Source organism: Anabrus simplex, chromosome 2 (genome assembly GCF_040414725.1).
Source record: "Anabrus simplex isolate iqAnaSimp1 chromosome 2, ASM4041472v1, whole genome shotgun sequence".
Taxonomy (NCBI): Eukaryota; Metazoa; Arthropoda; class Insecta; order Orthoptera; family Tettigoniidae; genus Anabrus; species Anabrus simplex.
This window is the reverse complement of record NC_090266.1, coordinates 199,145,423-199,156,572: the sequence shown is the minus strand read 5'-3', so window position 1 is coordinate 199,156,572 and position 11,150 is coordinate 199,145,423. Positions and strand designations below refer to the sequence as shown.

At 40.2% G+C, this 11,150-nt stretch overlaps 1 protein-coding gene across 3 annotated transcripts in view; it reads left to right on the top strand.

Moving 5' to 3' along the window:
- The first annotated feature begins 8,492 nt into the window (after positions 1-8,492).
- Positions 8,493-11,150, top strand: part of DEF8 (differentially expressed in FDCP 8 homolog) — a 312,159-nt gene continuing 309,501 nt past the window's right edge. Inside the window, exon 1 of one of the 3 annotated variants that reach the window (XR_010859239.2) lies at positions 8,493-9,113. Coding sequence is in view for 2 of the 3 variants with exons in the window: in XM_067140496.2 (XP_066996597.1) it covers positions 8,931-9,113 (183 nt within the window). In the remaining variant the exon portion in view is untranslated. The remainder of the gene's footprint in view (positions 9,114-11,150) is intronic. The other 2 variants (XM_067140496.2, XM_067140497.2) reach the window with 2 other exon arrangements.

The window sequence follows — 11,150 nt, the reverse complement described above, 5'->3', positions numbered from 1 at the left end:
AACAGCCAAGTCAGTGTACTGCGCTACAATTCGGTCAAGATTAGATTATTGCGCAAATATCATTGATATTGTTAATCCCTCAACACTGAATAAGCTAAATACTATACAACACTAAGCATTACGTACTTGCTTTGGGGCATTACAATATACACCGACGAATGCTTTGCAAGTGGAAACGGGAGAACCACCAGTCCGTATTCGCCGACAATACCTTGCATCCAAGTACCTACTACGACGTTTAATAACAGTTTCTAATCCTCTTATACCGAAACTCTAACTACTATATGAACGATACATTCGTATAATATAAGAGATAAAGGGACGCCGGCTCAAATAAGTGTATTCCAACACGTATCGACACTAAAAACTAATATCCAAAGGAGCACTAAACTCCCCATTATACGGTATCGTATGACGTAGTCCAATACTACCCAGATACTATAAAAGCTACATTTACTAGTTTTGCTTTACTACTGTTTAACATGTATATGTTTTCATCAACATGGAAAAAACTTCGTTTATCATACCCTAATATTGGTCATAATTTCTATACCGATGGATATAAGAATGCCTGTGGAATAGGCGCAGCGTTTTATTATGAACGAATACAACACATCGAACTATATAAACTTCACCCATATTTCTCCATATTCACAGCAGAACTTATAGCGATAAGGCAAACACTACTATATATAAAAATGAATAAATTCCAAATGCCAATATTTTCACAGATTCCCTCTCAGCGTTACAATCTATCCAGTCCTCTAAATTCACGCCTATCCGGTATGTTTATAATGTTAAGGAGTTACTATATGACTTACATAATGATGGTGTACAGATTACGATTATATGGATTCCGGCGCATAAAAACATTCTCGGTAATGAAAGAGCGGATAAAGCTGGCAAAGAAGCATCAATGCTCCACACCCCTACAATGACATTTATGACTCTAGTAACTGATGTAATTCCAATACTAAAGAAACATAAAAAATCGACATGGCAGCAGTTTTGGAATGAAACTGCTAGTATAAAAGGGAAATTCTATCACAGAATCCAACCCTCTCTGCCAATTAAACACTGGTATAAAGGAACAACATACACACGGCGTCATATAATAATAAATATTATTAGGCTACGTTTCAACCATGCGCTTACGCCCATGTATAAATATCGTTTCAACATTGGCAACCAACCGGTATGTCAGTGTGGTTCAAATGAGGCGGATACAAATCACCCCATTCTACAGTGTCCGTTATATATTCAGGCTCGAACACGGTTACTTACTAGTCTAATACGTTTACGACTACCGCTTCCAACAAGTGTTGATTGTCTTGTTTACAACCCGAGGTAATATACATATTAAACAGATTTCTAGATGATACGCAAATCATATTACAAGTCATTCCATCCGGTTAACGTTTTCATAAATAGTCGTGTCATTTAAAGAAGTCTTACTTCTCATTTGTCTACTATGCCTATTTAAGATTTGTTTCGGTTTTGTGTGATATACAGCTACTACAGCTAATTCGACCCTTGTTCGCACAGCTACTGTCACTTGTCGGCTCTATCCTACGTATTATGGTGCGTTGTTCTTTTGTTAGCAAGATCAAAATTCAGTAGGTAAGAATTAGGTTAACACGTCGCTCGTAATAACACACGTTATTGGTACTTTCACATACACATTGAGCAATATCTACATCACAACAATCTGATTTGTGTTATCCCCTCCTCAATACTAACTCCCTTTGTAGTTTAGTTATATTCTAGGTCCTTCCCAATTGTAGACCCGGTCAGGTATGTTATAGTAGCAAGACGCCAAGATGGATCACTTCGGCGTGAAGATATAGTACCTTGTGTGCACGTGCTTACTCCTAGGTCTATTCCCCTTATACCCACCGCGATGTAGATTTTCCACATACTAAGGTGCGATCCCTACATAGTAATAACCAAGAAGTTTACAGTTTTACCAGCTTTAAAAGCTGTGAGACAAAGTGTTTATTGAAAATGAAAACCTACAACCTGTTTTCCAGTCATTGCCCGAGTCAGGGATGGAATGAATGAAGCAGATATAGGCTATTATATGATTTTTCACGAGAGTTTAATCCTGATGTAAACAAGGCATGTCCACGCCTCAGCCAAAGAAAGAGTTGTGATTCGCTGAGCGTGTAGTATCGACCTCCACCCCGTCAACGTCTCGTGTTCGGACATACAGCGCTGCGCATGTGACCTGAAATAGACGAGGAACAGTTTTTGAGCTGTGTGAAACGAAACGGAGGGGTTTGAAGGGAGATCTATTGCTGAAGATTTTGGCCTACGTTATTTATTTATTTCTGAATATTAAAGAAAGCTATCGTAGGCTAGAGCACAAAATTACACACGTAGGAAGGTTTATCTTAGGACAGCTGTTTGAAATGTCCGCCCGGTAGACTGTAACCTAATAGAATACCAACTTTCGAACTGAAATGTATATCTCTTATCTTGTAGAGTTCCTATCATGATAGAGCATATAGCATGATTGGACATGTCAGACGGAACTGTTGATAATTCTGTAACAACATCTATCGAAAGGAAACAACTCAAAAAGACAAGAAACACAGGTATTTGCGGTCTTAACAAAGTAAGAAGTCCATGTATACTGTATATGCTTACCTTTCTTAGTAGTCCTACTGGGGCACAATTCCTTCCATATCACACGATGTATCTCCTCCATTCTCATTACTGTCACTGTCTGATGAGTAGCTACTAATCTGGCCGCTATCAGTGATGATAAATCTCTCGACAATTTCATCTGTTAGGCCATCTAGCTCCCACATCTGGTCTTCTTCTTTACTTGCGTTTCTAATGCAGTCCTTCCAGTTACCTGCTGTCACATTTTCAAGGGCTGTGCAAAGAAGAGCTCGTACGTCTTGTAGCTTGAAGGTCGTGTTGTTTCTCACAACGTAACCCTTCACTTGACTCCATATCTGTTCAATGGGATTCAGAGTGCAATGGTAGGTTGGAAATCGTGGAACACAGTGGCCCGCTTTCTGTGCTCTTTCGTCGCAAATGTATTTGTCATACTGGTCTCGCACTGACCTCACCCGTTCAGTGAGTTCTGCTTTGACCATATCAGCCTGTTTGGTGACTGTCGAGCCAAGCAATGATCTGGTCTTTCCGCATTGCCATTGTAGGGATTCGTTCTTCTTGAACAGAATGGTAAGATGCATTGTCTATTACAATCACGCTCCCGGGTTCGAGGTTCAGTAGGATAGACGAAAACCACGATTGAAAAAACGTCACCTGTCATTTCTTCATGATACTCTCGTGTCGTTTTAGATTCAAACACGAGAGCTCCACCTTTCACAAAACCAGAGTCACTATCTACATGAACAATGATAAGCCTTTTGCCTTTTCCAGTCGGCTGCATCAGGCCAGTTGAAAGTCCTGAAACAAAGGCCTGTTTCTTGGATTTAACAGTGAAATCAACCCATACTTTCGAAGTTACGTGTCCTTCGTTAAGCCACGTTTCATCCAAGTAATAAATTTTGCGACCTTCTGCTCGATATCTCCTAATTTCACGCAAATACTTCCGTCTCCACAATACAATATCTTCCCTATCCATTAACACAGGTCAGTCTTGCCTAAGCCACGGACGAAGGAGGTCGCAGTGAGCTGTGGGTCCCGGGAGGGGAGTGGAGTTCGAGAGTGTGGAGTGTTGGAAGGTCACCGAGAAGTGGGCCGACAATGATTGGTATAGAACAGTACAGAGTGACGATAGGAAGATGGCAGAGGAAAATGAAGAAAGAAGAAAAGAAGCCAGGTGGGTGTAAAATGAATATGGAGAGGAAAGGAGAACTATTGTTATCGGCAGCAGTGATTATAATTTTACTATGTATTGGGGGGGTCGAGTTGAACCCAGGCCCGTCATCTAGTAGAAATGAGGAAAGGGAAAATATGGACGCTATCAAAAGAGCTGTAAGAGAGGTGTTGACAGAAGTTTGCCCTTTCGGGCAAATAAAAGAGATGATTGAAGAACAAACCAGTAAGATTGAAAAAATGGAAGTATAGATAAGAGAAAAACGGACGACATGGCTGCACAGGCGAGAAATAACACCGAGGAAGTGGTAGCATTAAGGGAAAAGGTAGGACGACTTGAAGAGGAGAATTGCAAGCTGAAATCAGAAGTGGAAGCAAATACTTTATACAGAAGGAAGAAGTGCTTGTTTATTTATGGAGTGCCTGAGGAGTCGACAGAAGGCAAAGTACTTACAACTTATAAAGTAGTGGATCTAATACAGGGAAAAATGAAAATAAACTTTAGTGAAGTAGATATTGATGATGTGCAGAGAGTGGGGAGAACTAGAGGCAACAGGCCTATAAAGTTACAATTGTTTTCAACGTTGATGGCGGATGTTGTGTTAACAAATGCGGGAAACGTACAGAGGGAGAAAATATGGATAAAGAGAGACGTGGGAAGTGACGCGATCAAAAAAGAGAGGATACTCAGAAAACACAGGATACTGGCTGTAAAACAGGGGCTGAAGGCAACTATTAGAGGTCAAAATCTAGTGGTGTCAGACAGAAGCTGGAAGAGGATCTGGTCTGTGGATAGATTGATGGATTTAGAATTGAAGTTAAAACAAGATGAGGAAAAGGAGAGTAGTGCAATAAACTGTAGGCAAATGAGGCGAAATACAAATAACAGTGTGCTGAGGATGGACGTAGGGATGAAGTCAAAGCAGGCCGAAGAAAAAGAGAGTAGTGCAGCGATTAGTGGAGATGATAGGCAAAATACCAGAAGTATCAGTGTACCGTGTGAAGAGAGGCAGGGAGAAGTGCCAAGTACTAAAGTGACCAATAACAGTGTTCGGTGTGAAGAAGTGCTGGTAGAGAGGCGAAGTGAGAAAGAACAAATGGGTGATGGAGGCAAGGAGAGGAAGCAACAAGAAGCTGAGAGAGCCGAGTGTAGTGGTGTAGTAAGGCAAGATCAGGGTAAAAAAGTAAGGCCAGAGTTAACCCGTGAGATTTTCGAACAGAATCAGAGTTTTAGCGGAGGGAGAAATAGAAACTTAACGGACATGTGGAGAGTTGCGAGAAGTAATGAGAGTATTGTAACAAGAAGCAAAAACAATAATATAGCGAGTAAGTAAGTAATTAAGGGCATGAGTGTATTGAGATGGTTTATTTATTGCTGAAATGTGGTGTTGGAAGTATTGAAGGCTTAGTATTTATGATTAGGTGATGTATGGTTTGGTATTGAGATGGTTTATTTACGGCTAATTTAGTGGGATTTGGGAGGTGGTATTATTGTATTTGTGTCTGGTATGAGTATTTAATTTTTGGAGCTGGAGAGAGGTGAGTTTATTATCATTTTGTAAATTTTGGGTCGTTTGTATGGTGAGGGGGAAGAAATATGAGGTTGGAGAGGTGTTGGTATATGCGTGATTGGTATTTGTTATTCATTGCCGAAATTTTTGGGAGATGGAGAGGTAAATTTTATTATGGAGTGTTATGGCGGAATAAAATGAAAGGAAGCAAAGTTAACGCGGATTGGTAAAAGCTGTGGTATGATGGATTGGAATGTAATGACGGAATATTGTTGTTATAAATTTTCCTTTACTATAGGAGGTGGAATCTGAAAGATTGAAAGCAATGTTAGTGTTGTATTGGTGTCTGGTATAAATGCTGAGTGGTGTTGTTTGCAGTATTGATTAGGTGTAGGTCAGTAACAATAAAGTGACGAAAGCGCAGAACGAAATAAGGACACTTGAGGGGCATGCTTGAATATTGAGTAAGAGACTGCTACAGTAAATGACTGTTACGAATAATACTCTTATACATAGATTATTATTATTACTATTATTATTACTTTCATTATTATTATTACTATGATTCTCTTTTTTTTGTAGTTCTACTCTATTGATTCTGGGGTGTTAATTCTACGGAATGAGGGGCATGGCACGAGGCTCTGAGGATGACTGCTGTGGTGGCTCTACTTTAGGGGTTTCACGTTTCCGGAATGTCCAAACGAGCCTTATGACATGCCCAGGGGATACGATAATTTTGTTTTCTTCTTTTTCTTTTTCTTTTTTTTGGTGATCTGAGTGGTTTATTATTATTATTATTATTATTATTATTATTATTATTATTATTATTATTATTATTATTATTATTATTATTATTATTATTATTATTATTATTATTATTATTATTATTATGGTATTTATTTGTGGAGGCTGAAATGTTGTGATGATGGGGTATTCATTGTTAAAATGTGGTGAGAGTAGAAGTATGTCTGTTAACTAGATTGTAATTAGAGAAGTTGGCATAGCGGTCTATGTGTATGTGTGAGAGTAAGCAAATTGTGGTTTTGCGGTCCTTAAGTGGATCAAGCTTGGTTAAGCAAGAATAAGTTGCGACAGGTGAGGTGTAAGGTAAACATAGGCATGGTTGGCCTGAGCACACCTAAGCAGAGTAGGTCAAGCAGAAAAACAATGGCGGTGTGGGAATGTGCTGAGTAAGGTATAGTCTTGCTCCGGGATCGCATATGTGATATTTTAGGTTTATTATTTACTGTAGGTAAGGCAAACGGTTCATAGAGGGAATCTACCGTTGGCCAGTTTATTATTAATATTATTATTATTACTATTATTATTATGATTATTACCATTATTTTATTATTATTATTATTATTATTATTATTATTATTATTATTATTATTATTATTATTGACATCACTATTATTATTTTATATGTGGGTAGGGGGTATTTTATATTTAGTATTTATTTATTTATTCATCTAATTATTTATTTGACGTGATAGTGTAGGTGTGGCTTAGGAATTGAGTATTTTTTAGGAGAGAAGTATGGACGTGCCATGGGGAAAAAAGGATGGCTGCCGTGGTGACCTATATTTGAAGGCACGTTTCCGGAGCATCTGATGGACTCCACGGCGCGCCCAAAGGAGTATGGGGGTCCATAGTTAGACCCCAGGGAGAGGGCCGGCCGTGTCATCGACGGGAGGGTGGCCTTTCTCTCTCCAAGGGTGATGACATGGCCGGATAGTAGTAGTAGTAGTAGTTAGTTAGTATTATGCTCTATTGTGAAAGTGTGAATTTAGAATTAGACAGGGGAGTAGCGGGACGTGGCATGAAGAGACGGAGGATGACTACCGTGGTGACCTAACTTTTGAGGTCACGTTTCCGGGGTATCTGACGGGCTTCATGACATGGCCAAGGTGTACAGTAGCAGTAGTTAGTATTTATTTATTTATTATTATTGTGAACATGTATTCGGGGCTGAACGCCTGTTATGTTCATTAATAAATACGATACATTAACACAGGTTTACGTTCTCTTTTAACAAACTGGAACCATATGTCCTTTAAAAGTCTGTACAATGTAGTTAAAGTGAAGGTGGGTAAAGTTTTATCTTTATTCACACTGTCTAATACTTTGCGTAAAGTAGGTGGTTCATTCCGAAAAAATAATTCATGAATTTTCCTTCTAATACCACTTTTGACGATATCGTCGTACTTCTCGACTCTTTGAGGTCGTTTACGTTCCTTTTCCGGCTTTGTTAATTTCCCTGTCTTTTTAAACTCTGTCCGCATGTTATGAACCGAACTAGCAGACACACCACACAACTCTGCACTTAGTTTCTCTACCTCTTTTACGGCTAAACCTGGATTCTGTTCACTTATTTTATTTAAAACATTCACAACGCACTGCCTATGGTCACTTCTGAGCGGTTTTCCTCTTTTGTGCTTCGGGATGGTCCTACCTCTTGCTCCATTTCTCTCACTATGAATACTGACACTGACAGCTGCTGCAAGATGCAACACCTTATCTCCACACTGTACAGCTTGGGACTTTCCCTCACTATGAGAAGACTTCCTGCATTACACCACGCCCTCTGCCTTCATATCTCGTTATTTAATCACTGTTTTATTTGAAAAAACATATAGATATATACCGGTATATATGACAACCATATTTTAATTTGATTACGTATACGCGCACCTTTTCTTGAGCCCTGGTTCCCATTCGTTACTATGGAGATTCGGGCTCAAGAAAAGGTGCGCGTACTATACTCTTTCAGACTATCTAAATGTAATAAATTAAGATAAAATTAAATTAATGCGACGCACTAATTTTCTTCTAGCTCGCATATAGTCGAGTGAGTGCGACGGTTGCTTCTCCAATCAACTACTTCTATGTCCACGTGCAAAGCCGAGGTGCTCCGCCTATTTGTTGACATCAGGATTAAACTCTCGTGAAAAATCATTTTTTTAATAGTACGATGGGGTCGCCACAACCAAAGTGATTTTTGACTGATAGATGCTATGAAATGAGAATGGAGAGTATTGCTGGAATGAAAGATGACAGGGAAAACCGGAGTACCCGAAGAAAATCCTGCCCCGTCTCCGCTTTGTCCAGCACGAGTCTCACATGGAACGACCAGGATTTGAACTACGGTATCCAGCGGTGAGAGGCCGACGCGCTGCCGTCTGAGCCACGGAGGCTCCCACAAAGTGTTTATTATTCAACATAAATAAGTGGCTACGAGTGTTGTGAAGTGTTTCATTCAAAAAGTATCGGAACTGGGTTTTAGTTAGTTAAAAACCGAGCCCAACCATATATCAAGAAGAAGAGTAAAGTCACTGATGGACTACAGCAAGGAATAAACTTTGCACATTTATGCGCTATTCTGTAAATAATAATATTCTCTTTGAGACAAGACGTACAGATGCTGTTTTATTGACATGCGTGTTGACGTTTTGGGTTGCGTATAGGTATCTGTTTCTGGATATGAACTGTTGAACGGCTTTGTGTGAGGGATTTGCAGTTTTGCAGCCATGATCTGAACTAATAGGGCGAATATGAATGTCAAGTGAGTTGGCTGGTGTGATAATTAGATCATTTAGAACAGTTTTAGTTTGTATATGAGAGATGGAGAACAAACTTTTGGATGGTGATAATAACCTCGAAGAATGCTCCGTAACTAACCAAACATTTGCATCTACTCCGTCTTCGTCTACTTCTGGCTGTGTGTCGGGTGATGACAACTCTGATGGAAAATTCGGTATTCCTGCCAGCCTGGTTACTGCTGAAAATTATCTGACTATCTCAGAGGTAAGAAAGGGAAAGTTGAGGATCGACATGTGTGTCATATTCGAAAGACAGTTTAGTTTTATTCCTGCAGCTGGAATGTAGTTTTACCTTAGTCATAACATTATTGCTATCTTTCGTTATCACTCTGACGTTCTGTGTTTTTAAATGTCCGGTGAGGATAATTGAGATTGATTGTGTGACGTTTTAAAGTGTCTGGAATGGTTCCAGTGGAATGATTATCGTGGGGAAACAGCTGTCAGAGTACCTACAGTTGTGTGAACTCCACAAACTAGTTCAGTTGATGTAGTCATAAGGATTGTAGCTCTATGAATAACAGACAAGAAGGTCTGAAAATGTGTTCCCAGTTCTGATGTTGATCCAGGACTGGGGTACTTTATGCTGACGATCTGTCTGGAATATAGAAATTTTATTTAATGTTGTTGCCCATTGCATTGTGGTGTAAACAATTAAAAGGAATTGTGCCAACTTCACTTCCATCTTTTGATGGTAAATAAATGGAAAAAAAAAAAAAAAAAAAAAAATTAACACCGTGCAGCCCAAAGTTTGTAACATAAGGAAGTGGAAATATTGCAAATCTTACTTGGAATTCCTTTTAGAGGAGAGATGTGTTCATTGCGATCTCTAGGAACCCACCATCCCACTCCCAGATGTACATTTAGTTTTATAACCTCAAAAAGAGCAGCACTTGCCATCATCTATGGCTGAAGTAGCTACTTGCATTCCTATTGGTCAACGTGAGTAGAATGTGACGTCATTGCCATCATTGCGGATAATTAAATTGTGTTACCAACCCCAGCTGAATAATAGCACAAAGAAAAAACACCATGTAAAGGAAACAATCGCTTTGTCATCACTAGCCGGACCTAATCAATCCCGACCAATTGCTTTGTCACTAGCCGGACCTAACCAACCCAGACCAATTGCTTTCTTACTGACCCGAAATATAAGTTAATTCATCTTTTTCACACTGTCCAACAGAGAATGCGCTGCTCTCGCCCTACAGAATGCTAGAGACAAAAAAGCCACTTTGTGGCCCTAGCCTGGGGGCTTGCCCCCAGACCCCGTTTGCTTGGTCACAGTCCAATGGTTTTGTCACAAACCGGACCTATCCAAACCAATCACTTTGTCACTAGCCGGACCCAACCAATCCAGACCAATCGCTTTGTCACTAGCTGGATCCACCCAATCCAGACCAATCACTTTTTCACTAGCTGGACCTAACCAATCTAGACAAATAGCTATACAGGTTGATTTTTTCCACTATGTACAAATTCTAGGGATTGGTCGAGGAGAGAATACAGAACAGAAAAAGACTAATGAACATATGTCCAGATATGCATGGTTTGTTTCTTAGGGACCATTTATTCAATTATCCTTTATTACAAAGACGGCGGTCTAATACGCGCTGTACCACGCACCCACAGTTGCAGTATGTGTTGAAAATGGTTTCTACGTGCCTCCACGCATGCGTGTATGCGCCATAGCACGTTCTGTCTCACATGTTCACATCGGCGAGGCTGCATCCGAACAGTGTCAAAGGCAGGATGAATATGCTGCTCCAGTGTATCCTCATCTGGAATGGGCTCTGCATACACAATACTTTTGAGATGGCCCCATAACAAGAAATTGCATGGGTTGAGATCTGGTGAATAAGCAGGCCATGCAACTGGACCACCTCATCCAATCCATCGACCAGGGAGACACGACTGAAATACCTCCGGACGTTTACTGCGAAGTGGGCTGGAGCACCATCATGTAGCAGTCACATAATCCTGCTAATCTTCAATGGTACATCTTCCAGCAGGGGCGGCAGTTACCCGCAAGAAATGCGGATAGTTCCGGCCCGTTAGGCAACGTGGAAGGAGGACTGGTCCCAAAACACCGTCGCTAATTATACCGGCCCACACATTCTGGCACCAAACCATGGGGGTTCTGCATACAATCCCACAGTTGACTGTTATGAAAGTTGAAGATACCACACCGCGTAAAGGTGGCCTCATCTGTGAATAGGATTTATGCTGCAAGTCCCGGAATCGT